This window comes from Perca fluviatilis, chromosome 13, assembly GCF_010015445.1.
Source record: "Perca fluviatilis chromosome 13, GENO_Pfluv_1.0, whole genome shotgun sequence".
In the NCBI taxonomy this organism is placed as follows: domain Eukaryota; kingdom Metazoa; phylum Chordata; class Actinopteri; order Perciformes; family Percidae; genus Perca; species Perca fluviatilis.
The window spans coordinates 23,074,625-23,100,273 of NC_053124.1; the positions used below are offsets into that span (position 1 = coordinate 23,074,625).

Consider the following 25,649-nt stretch of genomic DNA (forward strand, 5'->3'; position numbering starts at 1 on the left):
TACCATTGGCCTAAGTGCTAAGTTGTAAATTACAGTCCAGTATTTCTAGCAATGAACTGCTAATGATCATGATTTAGCCCATTTACAGTAAAAAAACAAGTTCTCTAAATTAAATTACAAAATACATTGTTTGTCCACACCATCTATTATGACACATTAATCCCTTTCTGATCAGCATGAAATATATTGTCTTGGAGAAGCCTGGTATCACCAAAAGGCCTATATAACACATCAATTAGCAGCATGGCTAAATGCTGTAATTTTCGTAATTATCACAATGCATTTTTGCTTTTCGCGTGCCATTTCATGCCAGTCTCTATTGACTTATAATAAGACGTGGAATAAAGAGCGGGAGAGTCCACATGCAAACACATGACTTTAACCCAGGAGACCTGAAGTAGGTTTCAAATGAGCTTCATCAGCTCAGGGCATCTGCTTTTATGTTAAATGTATGCCATCACTAGGCATTTAAAATAGATAGATAATCATGACATTGGTATTTGTCAACAAATACTCTCTAAAATAATGAGGGTTTTTTGACAAGAGGGAAGTTTATTAAAAAGCCAAACAAAGAACAAAGAAAAACAGAAGATGGATGACAGTGTCACTGCATGTGTGTGTGTGTGCGCGCGCGCGTGCATGCATGCGTGTGTAAGTATGACAAAATAATCTAAATTCAAAAGTCAATTTACAAGCATAGAATAGAATAGAAATTGAACGTACAAACATTAGAGTGGTATCAATCTCCTCATCTTACTCTCAGCAAGAAAGAAGTATTTCTCAAAAATGGCAAACTATTAACTACTGCTTTGTTAGTTTAACGTCTGCAACATCCAAATCAGAGAAATTACCTGAGCATATACCATCATATCAATCATTTAGGAGGTTTTGTTCCAAAATAAACAGAAAACACAAATACAACAGCTTTAAAATGTAGACTGATACATTAGTCTGGAAGGGTTTTGAAATACATGATTACATTAAAGCTTTAGTGTGTAACTTTTTGATATTAATAAACGTTACATACAAACCATTGCCAAATGAGTTGCTACAAAGCTAATCAAGACTATCAGCTCTACACAACTCTCTGTATTTTTGTGTTGTCTGGTGACTTTCCCGTGCAGAAACTCAAGTGAAGATAATGACCTCTTCTGAAGAGACCATTATGTTTTTTTAATCCTCCGTGTCCTCCTTGACTACTAGCAACTGCGTGGAGGATCGGTGGGGCGCATGCGTGATCACGTAAGGCTTGTATCATGTGGAGGCCGCGACAGTTTTGTTGTCATTAGCCTACTTAGAATTCCTCATGGGGCGCACAGAAACTACGCACTATAGCTATGAGGTGTTAAAATGTATTTGAATTACATAGAAAAGTATAGATATTCAGTCCTGAAATAGAATAATAACAGCTACAAATTTCTGAGCTGAGTCATATCGTGCAGCCAGTATCTCTCCATTATACAGTGCCTTGCGAAAGTATTCGGCCCCCTTGAACGTTTCGACCTTTTGCCACATTTCAGGCCTCAAACATAAAGATATAAAACTGTAATTTTTTGTGAAGAATCAACAACAAGTGGGTCCCAATTATGAAGTGGAACGAAATTCATTGGCTATTTCAAACTTTTTAACAAATAAAAACTGAAAAAGTGGGCGGCAAAAATTATTCAGCCCCTTTACTTTCAGTGCTGCAAACTCTCCCAGAAGTTCAGTGAGGATCTCTGAATGATCCAATGTTGACCTAAATGACTAATGATGATAAATAGAATCCAGCTGTGTGTAATCAAGTCTCCTATAAATGCATCTGTTCTGTGATAGTCTCAGAGGTCCGTTAAAGCGGCAGAGATCATCATGAAGAACAAGGAACACACCAGGCAGGTCCGAGATACTGTTGTGGAGAAGTTTAAAGCCGGATTTGATACAAAAGATTTCCCAAGCTTTAAACATCCCAAGGAGCACTGTGCAAGCGATAATATTGAAATGGAAGGAGTATCAGACCACTACAAATCTAATGAAGACCCGGGTCCCTCTAAACTTTCAGCTCATACAATGAGAAGACTGATCAGAGATGCAGCCAAGAGGCCCATGATCACTCTGGATGAACTGCAGAGATCTACAGCTGAGGTGGGAGACTCTGTCCATAGGACAACAATCAGTCATATACTGCACAAATCTGGCCTTTTATGGAAGAGTGGCAAGAAGAAAGCCATTTCTTAAAGATATCCATAAAAGTGTCGTTTAAAGTTTGCCAAAAGCCACCTGGGAGACACACCAAACATGTGGAAGAAGGTGCTGTGGTCAGATGAAACCAAAATCGAATTTTTGCAACAATGCAAAACGTTATGTTTGGCGTAAAAGCAACACAGCTCATCACCCTTGAACACACCATCCCCACTGTCAAACATGGTGGTGGCAGCATCATGGTTTGGGCCTGCTTTTCTTCAGCAGGGACAGGGAAGATGGTTAAAATTGATGGGAAGATGGATGGAGCCAAATACAGGACCATTCTGGAAGAAAACCTGATGGAGTCTGCAAAAGACCTGAGACTGGGACGGAGATTTGTCTTCCAACAAGACAATGATCAAAGCAAAAAAAAAGCAAAATCTACAATGGAATGGTTCACAAATAAACATATCCAGGTGTTAGAATGGCCAAGTCAAAGTCCAGACCTGAATCCAATCGAGAATCTGTGGAAAGAACTGAAAACTGCTGTTCACAAACGCTCTCCATCCAACCTCACTGAGCTCGGGCTGTTTTGCAAGGAGGAATGGGCAAAAATGTCAGTCTCCGATGTGCAAAACTGATAGAGACACCCCCAAGCGACTTACAGCTGTAATCGCAGCAAAAGGTGGCGCTACAAAGTATTAACTTAAGGGGCTGAATAATTTTGCACGCCCAATATTTCAGTTTTTTATTTGTTTAAAAGGTTTGAAATATCCAATAAATTTCGTTCCACTTCATGATTGTGTCCCACTTGTTGTTGATTCTTCACAAAAAATTACAGTTTTATATCTTTATGTTTGAGGCCTGAAATGTGGCAAAAGGTCGAAAAGTTCAAGGGGGCCGAATACTTTCGCAAGGCACTGTATATCATGGGGACACTTCTTTAAAGCATATTTAAAAGATTAAAGAGCAAAAAATGATGGATTTTGAAAATGAGAAGCAGCAACCAATTTTCTTCCTCCTATATTCTTCTTTAAAGGGCCCACTGGTTCCAAACTGCCACCAGAGCAGCACCCAGAGCTGCAGTGAGAGGCAGCTGGATGGAGGAAGCTCCGTTACACAGGTTGGTGCTGCAGCAGGTCCTGGTGATGGTGTACTTAACAGTCAGGATGGTTCCATTATCGTTTACGCAGTTGGAATTTTCTATACAGCCTCGTTCATGGATATCCAACAGGTCGGCACTAAACTCTAGAGGAAGAAAGAGGAGATACTTTTTTGTGATTCCTACGTGTTTGGAACAGATTTTCAAGTTTCAAGTGACGAAGAAGGTAATAATACATGATAGTTTATGGCAATGTGCAGTATTCAAAGCATGTTGGGGATTTAAAACTCTTAACAAAACAACTAAAACAAAGTCAGTGTTACAGATAACACACGTGTATTCATTTATAAATCCCAATAGGCCAATTCAGAGGGTAGAAAATGTGGAAATAAATCCAATTTAAATACATTATTGATCCCTGTTTTAGCTGTGGCCGTGAACCTCTGTAGTATCAGAGGAGGATGAGGTATAATTGAGCTACTGGGCATTTTTGGGATCATGCAAAAATGATTAATGAGTCATTCAGCTGATTGTCTTACTGGCTACTGCAGTGAAGCACCTGTCATGAGCTTTGGTGCAATTTACAGTAGCCTTGAGGAAGCAGGTGCCGAGGATCCCCTCATCACAGGTGTAACAGGAGAGGGGCTCAACTGTGGAGACGATAAACCAATAGGAAAGTGTAAAAAGAATGTTTTGGATCTCAAAGTATCAATCTTTTGTCATATAGGCCTACTGAAGGAAAATAAAGTTAAATCAATTCATCCAGCTCCATTCAGTTACACCTGATATCAAACAAGGACCTGCTCTAACCACAAAGTACACATCAAGAGTTGGTTACATAAGCTCTCAAGGTGAACACTGGCTGCAGATGTGTTATCTAAAACGGAATTCAATCCAGGATACATGTGTATGACTTTGAAGCAAGTTTTGAGATTTTCTGCCTCCACCTGGATACATTGGAGGTGACTGCATTTTGTTTGTGGTTCTCAAAACGTTGAAAAATGACATTTTACAGCAGCACCGTTTTTACACCGTAAAAAAATGTTTACCGTGTGTTTTGTCAAATTCTGCAAAATAAAAACAAAACTACAGTGTCAGTTTCTGGTTTGTGGCAGAAATAAAATGGATTATATCTGAAAACCTGTGCAAATAAAACAAAAACAATTTGCTAAATAGTACTAGAAGTATGTGATACAATAGGTTTTTTTTGTAATTTGGGTAAACTGAACCTTTCAATGCAGGACAGTTGTGATTTTCTTAGATGAAGCATTTGGTTGCTTCAAAGTCATATATCCTGCCCTGTGTTACAAACAAACAAATCAAATAACATCACACATTTTAAATTGAATTAAACAATTAAACATATATCTGCAAAAATCACTTTCATTATTTCTGGATACCCTTTGTCTGCAAAGTGTATGGGCTCGAATAAGGGTTAATAAGATTTTGAGTTTGTGAAAAGACGTTCAGAAATAATTTTAAAGCCTATAAATAAGCATGAGAAATTCTAGTATGTGGAAAAAGATTAGCAGTTTTGAGAATGTCTAAATACATAGTTAAAGTTAACATGTTTTATGTGAGTTTCTCATGCAGAGTTTTGTCACAGGTTCACAGAAGATGATCTACTGTACAACCACAGGCTTGGAATTACTTCTGAATACAAATTCACAAGCTCAAAATCTTATTGATCATTAGCTGAGCCCATACACAAAGTTAAAGGTTTTTGCTTTCCATCCACAAAATAGAGTAAAAAATCTCCTACCTGTAACAAACAGAGTCAATAATGCTGCACAGCTCCACAGAAATTTGTTCATCCTGATGTTCTTAGATGGGGAAAATACCACAGTGTTGGTCAGTCTCTAATTTTTTAAGATCTTACTGTTTCAGAAGCTGTGGGATTCAATTTTGAGGAACAAGGACTCACGGTCAACATATTTATACTTGGGAAGTTATATCAGTAGTACATATCAACAGTAGTGATACGAAAGTTTGCAAGGGGTGACATATTCCCGTAACAGGAAGTGCAACTTTAATGTACAGTCCTTCAGTGGAAAAGTGGTTCCCAACACTTCCTTGGGTGACGTACCCCCACAACCCCATCAGATGAGCTCAAGTACGGCTCACTGGCACAGTATTGTTTTCATACAATTGAATTAACAATGCTTAGATTTATATGCGTACTAAGAGAAGCAGAACATTTCAACCATTTACTCATTTCTTACTTTTTATGCTAACTTTACTTGGGGGAGCAAGGACTTCTGTCTAGGGATCCGTGCTGCTTCCATGTGTACTCAATTTGGCCTTGTACACAAGTTTAAAAAACCCACCATAATGCTAGGCCTCGAATCCTGGTTAGTTTTTGAAAGTAATAGTATGTGCCAATATATAGATACAGATACAATACAGGGCGTTCCTGCAAAAGAGAGGCTGCCTCTCAGTGAACCTTCCCTGAATAAATAAAGGTTAAATAAAAAATAAAAAAATAGAATGTCAAATGCAGTATGCCAAAAATACCAGAATGTCCGACTGCATCTGGTTGCTTTTCTGGCTTTTCTGACCCGCAATCGTGCAAATTGTGCAGCATATATGGGCAAGAGGGTCAAAGTTCAAGACGCAATGTTATGAAGAAGTAGTATGTCCCAATTATATGCATACTACATGCAACAGTACATACGATTTGTAACGCAGCCTAAACGTGTTTTTTTTTTTAAATCTGTTGATGCAGACAGACGATCACTCATAGCACTCGGCAACCTAGCAGCATGGCTAAATGCTAGCATCATGGGGAACACAATGCATACAGAAATGGGTCGTTTAGTTGACAGCGCTGCACAACCCTGTGCTAATCGCAGCAACACCTGAATTGGTGTGAATGCAACCTAAGAACAGCATGTGGTAAAACGTTTTGACAGGCGCAGCATACAAATGTACCTGTTAAACAGTATTTTGACGGTTACCACACCGTTACTTCATTCTAATGAATGTCCATAATCAAGCAATCATGACCGTTGTTTTCAATCCCTGTTCTGCACATGCATCGTGGATTTGTTGTTTTTAAAAAGGGGAACCTGTTTAAGTCATTACTTTTAGCAAACTATATTAATGTTTATTACTTTTGGCTGACTATTTCAACGCTTAACTATAATGCTATTATTTTAACTATTTCAACCATGTAGAGGGTACTTTTGGGGGAAACATACTAAAAATTGAATAGAGTTACTAATATTGTGTACTGAATGATGTTAAAATAGGTGTGAATGTGAGCATGAATGACTCTTATGTGTCAGCCCTGTGATTGTCCAGGTGTACCCCAGCTCTCGCCAAATGTCAGCTAGGATTGGCTGCAGCCCCCCACGACCCTTAAAGGATAAGTGGGTAAGGTAAATTGATGCAATAAAATAAGAGCAAATAGCAGAGGCAACAGATGTTTTTCAATGATTTTCTTTATTTTTGACATCAATGATAAATAAAAAAACAAAGCATAACAGCTGCAGCCACGAAGATTTACGAGCTCAATGTTTCCCTGAAACATCCCATTGATAAACTTCCATGACGTGGAAACCTTAGTTTGGTGATTTTATATAATCTGTCATTAAAATTGAACCCTGACATGACCTAAGTTATGAAAAAAAGAGTGTCACAGCATATGAACATATAGATAATCATACTTATAAACTCATAAGGTCAGAAGAGTTTATTTCAGATAGTGCTCTTGGCCTTCTGGTATGGTTAAAGATATAGTGTATTACAGTACAAATGGATTTGAGGTGCATCTGACTGCAGCAGTCTGCTGCTGTTTCTGTGATTTTGCGTTAGGCGTATCACAGAATGCTGCCCCACATGGAGGCCAGGGCAGCTACACCAATGGCAGCGGTGAGGGTCATCTTGGTCGATGGGGCACCGCTGACCTGGACGGGGTTGCAGTTGTTTGATGAGCAACAGCTGACTGTGATCGTGTATGGAACATTCAGCAGGGTGCCGTTGGTGGTTGTGTTGCAGCCAGCAAGCTCCTGGCACCCCTGGGTGTTGAAGCCCACAGAGGCTAGTGAGGTGAAACCTGAGGAGAAATGGTTGTGAATATTTTTTACAGAGCTGGAAAATAACTGTTGTACATTTCATCAAATACAGTTTGGAGGCACTGGTCCATTATTTGAGTGTTTCTATTTAATCACTGCATTATTTTTAAATCAAATGAATATCTATCTATCTATCTATCTATCTATCTATCTATCTATCTATCATTCTTGCCTTCACTACCTTAAAATACAAGTGTTTTTGCCTGACAATGAGATGAGTAAAATGAGTAGCCTACTTCACTACTTACAGCTACTACTAAAGACTTGTAAAGAAGTATTTTAGTTAAGTAAAATAGTCTATATACAGGATTTTACACAAAAAATAGATTAAGGAATTGCTAACTGAATCAGTATGAAGATAAAACATTGATATACAGTGCCTTGCGAAAGTATTCGGCCCCCTTGAACGTTTCGACCTTTTGCCACATTTCAGGCCTCAAACATAAAGATATAAAACTGTAATTTTTTGTGAAGAATCAACAACAAGTGGGTCCCAATTATGAAGTGGAACGAAATTCATTGGCTATTTCAAACTTTTTTAACAAATAAAAACTGAAAAGTGGAAGTGCAAAATTATTCAGCCCCTTTACTTTCAGTGCAGCAAACTCTCTCAGAAGTTCAGTGAGGATCTCTGAATGATCCAATGTTGACCTAAATGACTAATGATGATAAATAGAATCCAGCTGTGTGTAATCAAGTCTCCGTATAAATGCACCTGCTCTGTGATAGTCTCAGAGGTCCGTGTAAAGCGCAGAGAGCATCGAAGAACAAGGAACACACCAGGCAGGTCCGAGATACTGTTGTGGAGAAGTTTAAAGCCGGTTGGATACAAAAGATTTCCCAAGCTTTAAACATCCCAAGGAGCACTGTGCAACGCGATAATATTGAAATGGAAGGAGTATCAGACCACTACAAATCTGAAGACCGGCCATCCCTCTAAACTTTCAGCTCATACAATGAGAAGACTGATCAGAGATGCAGCCAAGAGGCCCATGATCACTCTGGATGAACTGCAGAGATCTACAGCTGAGGTGGGAGACTCTGTCCATAGGACAACAATCAGTCGTATACTGCACAAATCTGGCCTTTATGGAAGAGTGGCAAGAAGAAAGCCATTTCTTAAAGATATCCATAAAAAGTGTGTCATTTAAAGTTTGCCAAAAGCCACCTGGGAGACACACCAAACATGTGGAAGAAGGTGCTGTGGTCAGATGAAACCAAAATCGAACTTTTGGCAACAATGCAAAACGTTATGTTTGGCGTAAAAGCAACACAGCTCATCACCCTGAACACACCATCCCCACTGTCAAACATGGTGGTGGCAGCATCATGGTTTGGGCCTGCTTTTCTTCAGCAGGGACAGGGAAGATGGTTAAAATTGATGGAAAGATGAATGGAGCCAAATACAGGACCATTCTGGAAGAAAACCTGATGGAGTCTGCAAAAGACCTGAGACTGGGATGGAGATTTGTCTTCCAACAAGACAATGATCAAAAAATAAAGCAAAATCTACAATGGAATGGTTCACAAATAAACATATCCAGGTGTTAGAATGGCCAAGTCAAAGTCCAGACCTGAATCCAATCGAGAATCTGTGGAAAGAACTGAAAACTGCTGTTCACAAACGCGCTCTCCATCCAACCTCACTGAGCTCGAGCTGTTTTGCAAGGAGGAATGGGCAAAAATGTCTGTCTCGATGTGCAAAACTGATAGAGACCATCACAAGCGACTTACAGCTGTAATCGCAGCAAAAGGTGGCGCTACAAAGTATTAACTTAAGGGGCTGAATAATTTTGCACGCCCAATATTTCAGTTTTTTATTTGTTTAAAAGGTTTGAAATATCCAATAAATTTCGTTCCACTTCATGATTGTGTCCCACTTGTTGTTGATTCTTCACAAAAAATTACAGTTTTATATCTTTATGTTTGAAGCCTGAAATGTGGCAAAAGGTCGAAAAGGTCAAGGGGGCCGAATACTTTCGCAAGGCACTGTAGTCAGATGGGATACTGGTTTCCCAGCTGGTGTGCTTGTTGATCTATGTGTGACTGGGCGTCACAGTATTGGGGAGTGATTTAAATTTAATCATGCCTATGCTGTTATGTAATGCTGGCAAAGAAAAGGGTGTGAGCTTTTAGACATTGAGGAGAAGACTTACTTGCTTTTCCAGTAAAGCAGACACTGGTGTTGGTTGAGCAGGTCACTTGACTGTTGCTTAAGCAGAAGCCCAGCAGACCATACTTGCACTGGTTGCAGGTCAGGGATTCAACTGAAACACACAGAAGAAAGCACAAAAGTTGAAATAAGAAAACACTTTATGCTGTAGAATTTCCACAGTAGTCATAAAAAATAGATTAAAACAGGTAGATTCAAAATTGTGGGAGGTTTGTGTAGACCTTTCTGAAACCTAACCTGTAATATATTTTACAATTATGGCAGTGATTTTTTCTAAATAATTTATCATCTATCACACATTCTGCGCTGTGGCGCAAGCAAAATGCGTCAAACCCAACCCAAGCTAAACAATCAAATTCTGATTAACTTCATGGTTTTCAGTTTTTCAAATACATAATTTGGGTGAGCTGACCCCTTCTCAGAGAAGTCAAACTTGGTTCCCTTAGCTACATGTTGGAGAAGCATCATGAGTTTTCTAAGTGTTAAGAAATTCATCAGTTGCAGTAGTTTAAGGATTTGTTAAAGAACGTTGATGGAATTGATCCATTATTGGTTTGTGCAAATGAAATGATTCTGATTTGTGCACAAAAAGCTCACTTTGTCTTCTTTAGTTATGCTTCAATTGAGTGATAAAACAATACTAAGAAAATAAGTAAAAAGGCTTTGAAAATATTACTATATATTAACATTAACATACAGACACTGCCAGAATGTTTTCCTGATTTGTTTTGTCCATTCTTTCTTTCTTTGTTGTATAATTTTTTTTTCCAGTAATACATTTGTGATAATTGATAGATAATTGTTAAATCTTACCCAGCATGAAAGATGCAACAGCTGCAATGATTCCAAATAGGATCTTTCCCATCTTGATGTGTTGGTTTGGTTCTTGGTTTCTACTCAAAGACAAAAAAATCCTTCCACCCAGGTGATCGGATGCTGTATGTAGCAAAAACTGATGAGCTTGTTTGGTAAAGGGCTGTATTTATACATGAGACAGGTGAAGGGAGGGGACAAGAGGGGGGTTTCAGTCTTTTGTCATCAGCTTTACCTCGGGGTAAGAGCCACTGAGAGTAAAGGGTGATTGAACCAGAGAAACAAGCTGTGTACAAACTGCCATTCAAGTAAAAGAGTCAGTCATTGACTATTCCTAATGTATACAATATAGTGAATTTGCTTGTCATTTTTTCATTTAATAGTCCATAAAAAGTGAAAACCAGTGCAAAACTAAGAAATAATCAGTTTTCTATCACATGAGGCACCAAATATTCAATTTTGATAAGCTTAAACCAGAGAATATTTGGCGTTTTAGCTTGAAAAAGGATTGATCAACTGATCAATCAACCAATTCTTTCAACTCTAAAGCATATTGTTGTTGCAAGGAGCTGTATCGAATAAAAAAATAAACCACTATTGCATGTGTTCTGATAAGGAAATATGGAAGAAACGCACCAACATGAGTTAAAAACAGCGTGTGTTATGAAACCAATGATCATACTTTTCAGAATCAACAATTTCAAGCTTTCATGATCACTTTTCACATAAGTATCACCTACTTTTTTTTATATCATTAAAGCCTCTGGATCACAAAGGCCAGACTACATTCAATAATTCTTCATTTGAATTATAAAAAGATGGTCTTTTGTTATTTGAGGATTTGAAAGCTCTTTGTTTGCAAGCAGCTTTATTCTTGTTTGAATTGTAGATTTTTTTCATACAATAAAAATCTGCCAAAACCTGAAATCAGGACAGATGGTTCCTTCATAGCAGTAGTGGCATCCTTTCCACTGTGATGCCCCAAAGGCCGAAAAACCAGTTGGTCCTGCAGAGTGGCAATGAGCAGTCGACATATAACAAGAAACTAAATCACAACAGTGATAAACACAGACTGGAAGTTCCGTTTTCCCCAATTTGTATATTTATTGCATTCTTCAAATTGTTTGCATACCAAAATTTTGACACAGCTACACATTTCTTTTTCAGAAAATAATGCCAAAAGTGTCAATTTCAGGAATTCAACTTCAATGATGTGTTAAATATAGAATATCTAAAGATTGTCTAAAATTTCTGCAATCTCAATTACATTTCAAGATCTACAAACATGATTCAAGTTAATCACGTTCCCCACACATTTCACATATCCAAAACTAACAAGATAAACAAAGCTTTTACACCATAGTTTAAATAACCGGTTAGACACAGAACTGATGAAGCTATTTGTGTGAACAAGCTAACCAAAGAGAAATATTTTCACAGACACTACCAGACATAAGCCAAGAGACGATTTACATTATGTTAGCAACACGTTTACAAAGTGAACAAATGGCAATAAATGAAATTACAAGAAACATAAATGTTCATAGGAGCTTTAGATAGATAGACAATGTTATGACTTTAAAAATTACAACGCAGTGGGTCAACAGCAACAAACTAAAAGGAATAGTTCAACATTTTGTTAAGTACGATTAATCCTCGTTTTGCATAGTTAGCTGAGAAGAACAATACCAGTGTGTGTGTGTGTGTGTGTGTGTGCGCGCGCGCGCGCACGCACGCACACACACAGTAAACATGAATTCGCAACCAGCAGACTATTAGCTTAGCATAAAGACTTGAAACAGGGAAAACAGCTAGCCTGGCTGTGTCCACTTGTAAAACAAAATCACTACCAGCTTTAAAAGCTCAATAGTAAAGTTACGTGTGGGTTAAAAAAAAAAATTATATAAAATAAAACACAATTTGTTGTTTTTTAAACTCTTAGATAGTTTGTGCACTTTAGGAGGTGCTAGTAGCCACAATTTTTACCTTTAGACTGTCCCAAGCTAGCCATTTCCCGTTTCCAGTCTTTATGCTAAACTAATGGCTACTGGCTGTAGCGCCATAAAACGCAAATAAAACAAATAAGCACATTTCCCAAAATGTTGGATTATTCTTTTGACTTGTACTAATTCACCTACAAAAACTATTTAGTCACGCAGTGAAATGCCTACCATGTGATTCATGAATATGAACTTAATTCCACACATTTTTCAAATTGAGAAAGTAAATTACAGGGCATGTTAGACAAGTGGTGGACTACTTGTATCATCTTTGATGTCTTGTGTTACACTTTAAATTGTCAACTAAGAATTTAATATCTCTTATAGTAAAATGAGGACTGGGATAGCTTACGGAGTAATCTAAATACAAAAAGAAAAGAGGGAATTTAAACTGATATAAAATTTGTGTGTAGATCAAGAATAGTGACCACAAGACCCATACGTTTAAAAAACAAAAACAAAAAAACAACACATGTCTGAGGAGAGAGCATTTAATCATTGTAGTGCTGGTGTGTGTGCAATAAGTGTGTGTGTGTTTGTGTGCACTTTGGGTTATCCATCTTCCGCTGTATTTCTTTCAAACTAGGACGTTGGCCACAAACAGAGCAGTGATGGTGGCGAGGGCCAGGCTCAGAGCGGAGGTCCCGGGCAGACCGGGCGCAGCATTGCACAGGTCGGTGTTGCAGCATGTCGTGGTCAGGCTGTAGACGGTGGTGTTGCCGCCGACGGTACTTTGTTCGGTGCCGTTGCATTTGGCCACTGCTGAACAGCCCTTTTTCTTGATATCCAAGACACCAACTGTGAAGTAACAACAAACACTCACACAATCACCGTCCATGTCTAATGTTCATTGTGTTGGACTGAAATGGTTGCACTGCATTTTGTGGTTGTTGGCCATTGGTTTCCATAGGATATACTAACCAATTATCAGCTGAACCGTAGTGAGGTATATACACAAGTTACATTATCATTGGCATAAAGTTAAATGCAGAATTTAGGTTCACTATGATGAATTTCACAACTCAAGCTTATACTGCAAGAAATGAAAGGAAACAGACAGCTGTCCGGGACACATTTAGAAAACTAAAACTCACGCAGCACAGCTGAGCTACACAATATTTCCGCGTACACCCTGGCATCTGCAGGTGTACACCATGAGATAAAATAACCTTATACCAATAACAATTCTGTTGATCAACCGATTGAGTAATCAAACAATCCTTGTCTTAACCTTTTGATGAAAATGCTTTTTACAAGCACCAAGGTATTCTCCTTTATTGCAGTTACATATGCATTTTAAGAATGCAAAAATTTGGTTTTATGCAAGTGTTGAAGTGGTGACAACCTTCCTTTCGGAAAAAATGTTGTCCGGTGAGATTGTTAACTTCTGAGCTCCTTACCTGCTTTCGCGACACCACTGAAGCATAGTTCTCCGCTGTCACATGTAGTTTGGCTGGTAATGCAGAAGTTACCAACGCCAAATTCGCATTTGTAGCACGTCAGAGCTTGAACTGGTATCAGACAGTTGGAGGGGAAGGGAGATGGAGGCAAGGAGAGAAGAACAATAGTAAAATTAGCGTAAACAGATTTGCAACAGGCTATAATAAGGGAGGTTAAAACGTAGGCTAATTTAAACGTATACAGTTTTAAGTGTTTAACATCCAGTCACATGATGCAGTTCGGCCTTACAGTTCTTACATGGTGGACTATGAGATAATGACAAAGTCAGTGATCATGGTGAATATGAAATAATGGGTGATCTTTGCCCTTTGGCACAGAGGAGGTTTTATGGTTGAAGTCATACCAGCTGTTGGTCGCACCTGATTCAGTCTTAACTCATACACTTAGCATAAAACGGTTATCACACTTAATATTTATTATTGACTTATGTTAACACCTTATACTTATATAGCCTACATGACACCTATTCTTCGGTTTCCATGTTGTTCTGTTGATCCACAAATTGATCAATTAATGGTTCCTAGTTCCAACCTTGATGAAAAAGTTGTTTTCACCAATTAAATATGTTTTGTGGTGCTTTTCTTTATCCAAATTGAAGGATTGAGTTTCTTGCATATATGAAAAAGAAAAAGAAAAAAAAACTTCAAATTGGGGATTTTAAGCTGTATAAACAAATCCTGATCCTATTTTACCAGCTGTTATTAGTTTCCAGACAGAAAAATGACTGCAGACTACAGGTAATAGTACCCTGTGTAGAACCTACACATTCAAACCATTAGTTTGCACGATGGGACATCTGAATTCGGTTTATATTCAAGCTTTGTTGACAAAGACCATGCCTCACAGATAACAGGCCTTAAAGGTAGTCATCAACTCAGGATGCAGGTTTGTCGGCTCACATGAAAGAAGCAGGTTTTTAACAACAGAACGGCAGTCAATTTGGACAATTTCAGAGCCGCAAGTGAAGTTGCTGACATAATAGATGTGAACTAATTTATTGTAACTATTGAAACTGTATGATCAGTCTAACTTCATGTGCAATTATTTATTTATTTGGATGAGTTTAAATTAACCTCTCTATTTAGTCAATATATCTGCAGCTTTGATTTCATTTCTTTTATTACATTGGTCCCTTGCAAGTTCCTAAATCACATTTAAATGTGAGTTTTAACAGTTTATAAGCATGCCAGCTGTGCAATTGTGTAAACAAAGTTCCAACAGTAAACAATTGTAAAATTGTAAACTGTTGGATTGTAAAATTGCATGTTAAAAAACTGGATTGGAAGAAAATCTAGTGAGGGAGATTTAAATAAAACCAAACCAGTGGGTGCTGTGGCTTGAGAGGGTTACTGGCCTCAAGTCATCTGGGAGGTGAAAAAGTAATAAATTAAAATTCTCTCAGGAACACCTATAAACTTGATAGGTCACTGTAACTGATAAATTAATAAAGCTACTTGATAACAAACCCTCTATTACTACAAGGTGGATTTAAGGTTTTCCTGGACACACACCAAACTAAATACATGTTTAGCAATAAAGCCGCTCTGCAGGTCACAGCTGTCTTTTCTTACTTCTTAAGTTGACAGACTTTCCTGCTACTAACCATAACTCAAATGATAACTTTTTATAGATTTAAGAGAACCAACTCAATGCTGTTTATTGCCGTGGTGATGCACCAAGCCTTAAAGCCAAGTGGCCATTGTAGACTGAAACTATGTGACTAAGTGCTGGGAGGGAAGATACTCAAAGCCTTTGTTAGAAACATGTCGGTCCAGTTCTACGTCAGTATCCCATGACTGGAATCTTCATGGGAAGTAACCACTGAAGTAATTTCTGTGAAGTTCCCTTTTCTTTTTATTAATGTTTGATCAAGATTTAGTTAGTTTAAAACTATTAAACAAGTTTGTGAAGCCACTCTGAGTGTTGTTTGACCTTATTGTGTGTATTGTGGGATTGTGTGAAGTTCATACAAGAATCCCCACACTAAAAGTCATAAAAGGTTCAGATGCATTGTACAGCTCAATTTTGTGAATTTTAACCAGAGCCTCCTTAAGCAGAATAGATAAAAGAGTAAGACTGTTGTGTTAGGGTGTAGGAAATAGTTTAAATTCTGCTACACACATTATTATAATAATTTTTTTTTTGGGCTTGTCTGTTTTTATTGCAAAACACTGTATAATTTAACCGAGTGGTTCCCAATCTGGTGGATCATAAAATAAATTAAAGGGGCAGGATGAGAGGATTTCCTGGGTAGGAAATAAGGAAAAAATTAATTCTGCCAGAAAAATTAATAAATCTTATTTTCTTTGCTTTTTTCTTGTGAAACACTATCGTTTTACCTTTTCAGGCCCCTAAAAATGACTTATCTCAGACATGCACACTGATGAGGTCATGAGCAAGACATTTGGCAACCATACACTTTGTCAGTGACTTGTCATAGCTGGGGCATGGCCTGTAGCGGAGTGGCAATCCATTCCCGTGAATGGATAACATAGCGTCAACCCAGTATGGACTACTCAAAATAACTTTTACCGCCTGACAGAGCCAGATACATTACAAAAAACTGAGCCGTATTGGGTCAGATTGTCCGTACATTCTAGGTGACTGGACAAACGACCCAACAGAATGGCCAGAGGTGTTATTTCCCCGAAATATTTTGTTAACGTTAGCTACCTGATTGAGTCTCCAGATGAGACCCAGCTAACGTTAACCGTTCGCTTATCTTAGAGGATTCAATCTGACTGTATTATCAGTAATGTTATCCCAGGGTCATCAAACAGTCTATTGTTATCCCACGTTCATTAAAGCTATATTAAAGAACAGTATGTCTGAGCATGTTAAATGAATAAATTCCTTGTAACTGTTAGTTTGGACTGTAGCAGCGACGCAAGTGGTATTAACACCGGCCCGTCTGTCTATTTGGCAGTATATAAAACTTAAGATCATGATTTTTTATTTTATTTTATTTTATTAATTTTTTTACTTATTAGAGGCACACAACGCCACACAGCAACGTTTTGGCATTGTACTAAGCACAAAAATAACCGTAAATATGACCAAGATTATCCACTAACAAGGTCTACGCTCACCCACAGATATGTAATATATTTACAGTAATAAATCCAAAAATGACCCCAATGCGTCATCAGATATTAAGGAAACAAGCTAAGTTTAAATAGTAGCTTTTCTGACAACAATGCTAATGTGAAGTATTGTCTGGCTATGTGAGACAAGCGTTAGCAACCAACTTGCCAGCAACATAGTTGTGGATGCTTCAGTCAGCAATGCAGCAATTGATTATTAGAACTGAGGCCAATCAACTTATTATTTTTAACTCCGATTATTTAAGTAAAGGATTAATTCACTAGAATTCTAAAGAATAGAATAATCTCACACATTGAGGAAAGATGCAGCTCTTATCAGCAAACCGTCTCACATTAAAGTATCACAATACATTTTACAAAAACATGTAAGGCACTCAGGTAGAGAAGATGGATGATATTTAACTCCAGTATTTGAGTGTGTGAGAGAGAGAGAGAGAGAGAGAGAGAGAGAGAGAGAGAGAGAGAGAGAGAGAGAGAGAGAGAGAGAGAAATATTTACTGCTATATTACTGACATGTTTGCTGGGCCGACTCCTCAATATTCACCTTTTTTTCCCCCTGCTGTGTCTGACATGTATTCATGTCACAAAATAAAACCTGTATGATCCTGTGGGACGGCCAGATTTCAATTTTAATTCGATAATACCAGAGATTAAAAAGCATGGCCACGCCTTTTTACACTAACGGTCCCACACCCTGTCCTGCTGGTTTCAGTTACACCCGAGTTGGTGTAGAAACTGACAATTTAAAGACAATGCTCATGTCTTCTGTTATTACTCCTATTATTAGATAATCTCACGCATACACTTAATATGTATTCTGTTGAGAGATAGAACAGATTTCATCAGGGAGACAAAATGACCAAAAGAACTTTAGAAATAAGGGTGCCTACAAATCACACATGCTTTTACAAGATTACTAAAAAATAGTTATATAGTAAAATGTCAGCACACAAGTCCTAAGGTAAGTCACTGGTAATAACCGTCTCATATGATCTTGACATAGCCACACCTAGCAAAACGTAAGCGCTATACAATGCTAACCAACGAGTTGCCTTGTGGAATCTAGTCTGACCTGATCTCACTCACACATTCACACAAACAAATGTCTTGCTCAAGACTTTTTTCAGCACAAAAGGTTTATTGTGAGAGGAGAGTCTGGAGGTGAAGTGACATATGAACAGTAAAGCTTAATGATGTTCAATTACAGAAGAGTGTTCACTGCACTGAAGTGTCTCAATATATAATTGGTTGTGTCTTCACCTCCATTGATTGCAACAGATTATCTACACAACAGCATATTTCCCGAAAGATGGATAAAAGATTAAGTATGTATAGTACAAAAACAAGACACAGCAGTGTAGATATGGCAGGTGAGACGCAGGCTACATACTTGCATAATTACCGCAATTATTTATTCATGACGCAGGTGGCTTCTTGGACACACAAGCACACGCTAGGTCACAGTGAGTCACGGCAATGCCTGCAATGATTTTTCAAAAACACACTGACGGTGTTCGCTACAATATAATGGCGAGCCGAAAACATTTTACACTTCCACTTAGACAGGCAGTGCTCAATATGCCCTTTTGACTGACTGACAACTTTCTTTCTATAACACATTTCAGAAACAAGGCAATTCAAGGTGCTTTACATAAAACATTATAGAGCAGTTTAAAAAGAGATAGAAAATAAAAACTATAGAAAATGGAACACAGAATGAAAACGGTACAAATACAAGAATAAAAGTTTCAGCGTAGTGTAAAAATGTATTATTTGATTTGATAAGTTGTAGAGACGGTTTGGGAGGGGGAGGGGTTTTATTTTGTGTGGAGTGTAAAATGTTCTAAATAAATAACAAGATGATCTAAGTAAATGGGATAAATAGGTTTGGAATTATTTTTACAACTGAAATATTTTGTTATTGCAGAGGAAAAGTACTGAAAAAAGGTACCGTTGGGTACTGGAACCGAATTTGTCGTACCGGTACCGAAAAAAAAAAAGCTAAATTAATTAACTTAAGTAAAAAGTAGCAAAACATTGTAGAAATACTCTATAAATAATACAAATAAATACTCTTGTTACAGCTAGAAGTCCTGCATTCAACATTTCACTCAAGAAGTAACAGGCTGCGGCTGGAAATCGGAAGAAGGATGCAAAATAGTTTTAACAGGAGTTTAAATTTGACATCCACCAAGCCAAAATGGTTATGTTATCATTAGTTAGCTCGTTCCGTTTTCCTAACTGTGTCGCAAGTTATAAGGAGTATATCTCGGAGCTTCATGGAGACAGCTAAAGTTAATGTTAGCTGTTAGCTAGTAAGAAGCATTTTAATATATGGGTAGTTTTGTTTTGGGTAGTTCAAGCTACAATATTGCATTCATTTTGTATACAATATCTTCATCTGCGAAGTAATTAACTACAGCTGACAAATAAATGTAATTTAAATTTTTTTTAAAACTTTGTCGCTGACATGTAGATGAAGTAGAAGTATAAAGTAGCAGAAAATGTAAATACTTAACAAGTAGCACTGCATTGTACTACATGAGTAAGGTTATCTGCCCTACAAAGGCCAGAGAGCAGTTATTGCAAAAACTGAAGTTAGTTTTCTGGCTGATTATTCTACTTAAGACTGGCAACAGACTGACAATACTAACACTTCATACTACCTTTGGAAAATCTTCCATGAGAGGCTAATATGTAATATGATCATATAGTTTTAAGGAATTAAATTAATCCGTTTTGCTATGTGTCCGTCCAAAAAAACTAAATGTTTACCAAATATGTTACACTGTGTTTACTTTGTAGGACTGTTAAGTGTATGTAAACTTATTCAAAAGGATTTACAGCCTTAAATACATACAACTACCAGAATTTGTAAACAAAAGACGGTGCAGATCATTAATTTCAATAAATTACAGTAGTTAAGTTAAAAGAGCCCTATTCATTAGTAAAATAACTTTTGAGGTTGGAATTAAAATATTACAACTAGTTATTCCACCTAGAATTGAGCAAAACTCAACCGTTGCCATCCATTTTATAACAAGGAAACAGTTTAAACAAAGGTGTGGCACATTATGTGCAGTGTCAGCTGAATACTGCCCTCTAATGCTCTGTCACTGAAACTACAAATCATGGAGCATTAGCCCCTCAGGTTCTACCCACAGACTGTATATAACCTTTCATATGAAGTAATTGTCCATCACAATGCAATGCTCACACTACTTTTGATATGCTTCTCTTCGGATTTGCATATATACATTTCACCAACATTTAATCCAACTGCTCTTAATGGTTAATCACTAAACAGTTTGGTAAACCTATATATTTTGAATTGGTTTGTCAGCTATATTAAATTTGTGTATGTACGAACATTTAAATGACATGTAACCACACATAATGAATACTCGTTATTGCTAATTGATTTCACCTATTAGCAATTGGTCACCCTATTACAGTACACTAAGGAGCATGATAGACCACAAGGAATAGGAAGAGGGATCCAGAGGTGTGCATGGGCACCAACCGAGAGGCCAGAGGTTACTGTAAAAACAAATTTGGCTAAATGATTGTAGAGGATGTCTTCATTGATCACAACTTTGTTAACCATAGGATAGATTATGGAAATTATAGATTCTGTAAATGATGGGGAATGTAAGTGTATCACCTACTACAGTAATGTGAAAACTTTAATCCGTCTATTAAGGGAACCCAAAACAGAAAAATAACAAAAGAACAACAAATTAACTAACAGTGCCTTTGTTTAAAAGACTAAAGTCCTGTTAAAATCTAATACTAAGGACAGGAAAAAAAAAAGTGATTACAGAGAAATAACCACTTATGTGGTTAATAGTGTCTAGGTATATTCCTTGTGCTTTGGGAAGAGTCACCCAATAACTTGAGGGCATCCTTCATCCCTAATTCACTACTAAAAGATTTTAAAAAGCTTTGTACTATTCTTTGTATGATTTATTATTTGAATGTCTCAACTCACTGTGGGGAACAACTGGGAAGAAAAACAGTAAACAAGCCGAAATTAAACTCAATGCGAGTCATGCGCTACAACACCAAATCCACTGTGCACGGAAAGTTAAAGTGAGACGGCATGTCGTGAGATCAATATGCAAACAAGATTATGAAAAGTAATGTGAGGGTAAATATTCAAAGACTGTCATCAAAGCATCTGCTAAAACTGGGACCATTATCAGTCTCACACCTATAACCTCACAAAAGGTAAACATGAATAGGGCGGGTCTAGAGTCTTGTGTAAATATACTTATTTTGCAAGGATAGGATTAGCCAGACTGATGGGAAGGAGCAGTCAGATTAAATGTTTTGTCCCCGTCTGAATTATGTTTTACAGATTAATAAAACATAATTTAAGTAAATATTTATTTTTCACAGTGCTTTACAGAGGCATACAGCACACTAGAAACAATACACAATGGGTGTCACCCAATAATGTTGACAGTGCAGACAAGGTGCATACTGGTCAACCAAACTCCTGTTTAAACAGCTTTACTGGTTTTTAAAGGAATGCACAGAAAGAACTAACCACAGGGGGTAGAGCATTCTATAGTTTTGGTGCTTTGGACTCAAAAGCACAATCGTCTCAGGTCTTAAGCCGGTGGCGTGGGACAAACAGTAAATATACTATAGCATATTTAACCTAAGAGAGTGAGTGGACAAATATTTAACAGTTTAGCGACATATGCAGAAGCCTGACAGTACTACGCTCTGCATGTAAGAATTTTAATATTTAGTACAAAATGTAATTCAAATCCAAAAACAGAAGAGTTGACCTACTCTAAAGACAAAGATGTATACACTAAAAAAGGGGATACAGAAATTGGACAACAATCTCCCAACTTGACAAATTTACTGCCATCTGGATTAAAATGTAGCCAAGTTTGTCCATTTTACTGGCAGCTGGTGCTTGGGAGAAACCTCTTAGTAACCTGTAACATGTTGACCTCAAAAATCAACCAGATTCAATAATTTACCATTTGTGAATGAGAGCTGTCAGTCTTCCTCTATAATTTGAATTTCATTTGTTATTTTTTTTATATTCGAATAAATTTGAATATTTAATGCTCAAATGCAGCCTGTTAAATATGTACTTCACTACTCAGGCTTATGCATTGACAATGCCGCTATAAGCATGTGGTTGTTATTGCACGTTCTGTCCACTAGAGTGACTTCCAACATCAGCCTGACCTTGAAGGGTATCTACGTCATGGCGCATTGCATTTCTTGCGCGCCGCTCTCCGTTTACATTATACCGTTTATATTATAATCAACAGAGAACTCCGTAATGAAACATTATCTAACAAGTGTAGCTAGTGAAGCGGCTCTGTTGTAAAGGCTAACATTGCTCCGTTAGCTCAATAACATCATGTTAGAAAGCACAGCCGAAACTATTTGTCATAAAATAAAGTAACAGTGTTAGCCACAATGCCAACGGCATTGATAACTAAGCCAAACCGTGCTACCATTACTATTTTAGTGATTTATAAGAAACTTGTTTCTTGCAGATTGTCTCGTTACTGAGAATACAGCGGTTAGAAGGTAATATATTAAGTCAATGCTAACTCTGACAGCTGTAGGGCAGCTAACGTTAACTTTAGCTGTCTCCATGAAGCTCCCAGCTAAGCTCCTATAACTCGCGACGCAGTTAGGAAACCAGAAGCAGCTAACTAATGATAACATAAGCACTTATACTCGGATGTCCATTTCAAAAGTTAAAACTATTGTGCATCCTTCGATTTCCAATGTATAAATATATTCCAATGTCCTATATTTTAGATTCCTCAAAGTAGCCACCCTTTTCTTTTTTGATAGCGCTGCAAACCCTTGGTGTTCTCTCAATGAGCTTCATGAGGTAGTCACCTGAAATGGTTTTCACTTCACAGGTGTGCCTTGTCAGGGTTAATTAGTGGAATTTTTTCCCTTATTAATGGGGTTGGGACCATCAGTTGTGTTGTGCAGAAGTCAGGTTGATACACAGCCGACAGCCCTATTGGACAACTGTTAGAATTCATATTATGGCAAGAACCAATCAGCTAAGTAAAGAGAAACGAGTGGCCATCATTACTTTAACAAATGAAGGTCAGTCAGTCCGGAAAATTGCGAAAACTTTGAATGTGTCCCCAAGTGCAGTCGCAAAAACCAACAACCGCTACAACGAAACTGGCTCACATGAGGACCGCCCCAGGAAAGGAAGACCGAGAGTCACCTCTGCTGCTGAGGATAAGTTCATCTGAGTCACCAGCCTCAGAAATCGCAAGTTAACAGCAGCTCAGATTAGAGACCAGATGAATGCCACACAGAGTTCTAGCAGCAGACACATCTCTAGAACAATTGTTAAGAGGAGACTGCGCGAATCAGGCCTTCATGGTCAAGTAGCTGCTAGGAAACCACTGCTAAGGAGAGGCAACAAGCAGAAGAGATTTGTTTGGGCCAAGAAACACAAGGAATGGACATTAGACCAGTGGAAATCTGTGCTTTGGTCTGATGAGTCCAAATTTGAGATCTTTGGTTCCAACCGCCGTGTCTTTGTACGACGCAGAAAAGGTGAATGGATGGATTCTACATGCCTGGTTCCCACCGTGAAGCATGGAGGAGGAGGTGTGATGGTGTGGGGGTGCTTTGCTGGTGACACTGTTGGGGGATTTATTCAAAATTGAAGGCAGCCCTATAGCCCCTTCCAACAGCCCTATAGTGAAGCAACTATTTAAGTAAAGGATTCACCCCAACCTGTAATAACAGCATTAGAGTAAAGCCTGGGATGTGCACAGAGGGTAAACCGCAAAACTGCAGCTTTGTTTATCTGTGACTCATTCTGTGTTCTGTTGAATCTTACGATTTAGTCCTTTAAAACAAATGTTTTTAGGGCTGCAACAAACCAAGGCGATTTGTCCAGATTTCTGGTTTTATCGGAACCACAGTTCAAATATTTAGCTTCCTGTCAGATATGAAGAAAACCAGCAAATCCTCACATAGGCATTTTTGCTTGAAAGATTAAAGAAATAATTAATCAATGATCAAAATAGTTAATTTTCTGTCAGTCGACTAATTATTTCAGCTCTGAATGATTCAACAGTTTATCCATTAGCCTACTTTTAGCTGATTATTTCAACAGTTTTTACATTACTTTAAGCTAACGGTTTCAACTGTTAAGCTAACAATTTCAACCATTGGTTGCCTTTAGCTAACCATTTAAACTGTTTAATTACATTAAGCCAACTATAAACTGCTTTTAGCCAACTGTTTTTCCATAACTAAAGACTATTTCAACAGTTTATCAGTTACCTGCAGTTAGTTAACTATTTAAACTGTACATATGCTAACATTTATTTTCAACCGTTTCATTAGCCTACTTTTAGCTAAAGGTTTTCCCCATTATTTTGTAACTATTTTAAACATTTTCCCTATTACTTTTGGCTAACCCAAATCAATTGGGATGACTGATATGGCTCTTTTAGATGACATGAAAAACACAAAATGGATACAACAACCAAACAGGTGAGGTTATAGCTAGGGCTTATCTGTAACAGTCAAACAAGTTCATTATAGTCTTTTGTCCACCAAGCAGTCTGGTTCTTATTCCGTTGAGTTCAGTTTGTTACACTGTAGGCCTACATCAGAACAGTTATTTTTACATTTCTCTCTAAAGTTGTGAATGGTACAACAAGTAAAAAACGCTCCATTTAGGCTACACGTAGGCTAATCTTAAATGACAGTTTGGCCATTTAGTCACAAAAGGTGCCCAGATCCAGTTTTGGGCACCCTGCCCTTAAATGATGTGAGCACATCACTGGTATACAGAGTGTACACTCAAACTGTATTTTCCCCATTGGGGCTCAATAAAGAGTATTTAAATGAAATACATTAAATAGCAGCACCAAGGTCTGCAGCCTTCAACACTACGCAAAATAGGTTAAACTAAAAAATATCGGAACACTTGTGACGCTGCTGACGCACACTTATCTAATCATCTAACGTTACACCTTGCAAAAAGAAGGGTCATTTCTGAACATAGCAATACTGAAGACAACTTTCTGTGATGTTGATTAAATCAACCAATAAACACAACCGCACTTAACTTCATGTAGCCTACCTCGGGGGAAATGTTTAAATAAATAAGTTTTAATAAGTTAATTTCACCTTTAGAGGTACGTTTTTATAAGTTAAACGTTTTAAAATGATGATAAACTATTTGCAATTTTAAATTAATGAAGTCATAAATGATTTAGGGTTAGCCTACTTACCGACTGCAAAGCAGAATCCGAGTGCAAAAAGCTGGAGAATAATTCTGTTCATCTTGGAAAAAGGACAGGAATAAGGTAGGCTAACAAACTCGACTTTCTAGAGCGGGTGCTTGCCACTGAGACTCAGACCGTTATAATGTTTGAACAAACCACAAACGTTTTCCACACCATTTATAATCTCCCACACCCATCCAAACGTCACCGTTATCCAATCAGAGGAGGTCTTCTGGGACAGCCACACAGTTTTTTTTATAGCTCGCCCACCTGTGGGAATCACGGGTTGGGTGATATTACATTTCAGCAGGAAGTTAAAGTGTGGAAAAGCTGGGAAAACTGGGTGATGTATTTAACCCCTTATGTGTCATTACAATATATGGATATATAGTGTTTTGGTGGTGCTGAAAAGTGTCTTGCATGTTGTTTATGGCCCCTTAAGCCACTATAAGTACATGTATTCAAATTCTGTACTTCTTCGTTTTAGAGGCAAATATTA

General features: G+C 37.7%; 2 protein-coding genes across 2 annotated transcripts; both read right to left on the reverse strand.

Moving 5' to 3' along the window:
• Window positions 1-3,193: 3,193 nt before the first annotated feature.
• LOC120571843 lies at window positions 3,194-10,482 on the reverse strand. Its single transcript, XM_039820934.1, has 5 exons — window positions 10,325-10,482; window positions 9,495-9,605; window positions 7,086-7,319; window positions 3,802-3,912; window positions 3,194-3,408 (listed from the first exon to the last, which is right to left on the reverse strand). Exons 1-5 carry the CDS (start codon window positions 10,374-10,376, stop codon window positions 3,194-3,196), a joined length of 723 nt encoding a protein of 240 aa, XP_039676868.1. The 5' UTR covers window positions 10,377-10,482.
• A 921-nt stretch (window positions 10,483-11,403) lies between these two features.
• Window positions 11,404-25,319, reverse strand: spaca4l (sperm acrosome associated 4 like). Its single transcript, XM_039819920.1, has 3 exons — window positions 25,157-25,319; window positions 13,725-13,835; window positions 11,404-13,122 (listed from the first exon to the last, which is right to left on the reverse strand). Exons 1-3 carry the CDS (start codon window positions 25,206-25,208, stop codon window positions 12,902-12,904), a joined length of 384 nt encoding a protein of 127 aa, XP_039675854.1. The 5' UTR covers window positions 25,209-25,319; the 3' UTR covers window positions 11,404-12,901.
• Between the last annotated feature and the right edge of the window lie 330 nt (window positions 25,320-25,649).

Excerpts from the sequence above, each read along its gene's own strand:
- LOC120571843 (XM_039820934.1), bottom strand. The coding sequence starts at position 10,376 with ATGGGAAAGATCCTATTTGGAATCATTGCAGCTGTTGCATCTTTCATG. Across the intron at positions 3,913-7,085 it reads CATGTGGGGCAGCATTCTGT|TTGAGCCCCTCTCCTGTTAC; the intron begins GATACGCCTAAC and ends TCGTCTCCACAG. Across the intron at positions 3,409-3,801 it reads GTGCTTCACTGCAGTAGCCA|AGTTTAGTGCCGACCTGTTG; the intron begins GTAAGACAATCA and ends TTCTTCCTCTAG.
- spaca4l (XM_039819920.1), bottom strand. The coding sequence starts at position 25,208 with ATGAACAGAATTATTCTCCAGCTTTTTGCACTCGGATTCTGCTTTGCA. Across the intron at positions 13,836-25,156 it reads CGGATTCTGCTTTGCAGTCG|TTCAAGCTCTGACGTGCTAC; the intron begins GTAAGTAGGCTA and ends GTCTGATACCAG. Across the intron at positions 13,123-13,724 it reads CAGTGGTGTCGCGAAAGCAG|TTGGTGTCTTGGATATCAAG; the intron begins GTAAGGAGCTCA and ends GTTACTTCACAG.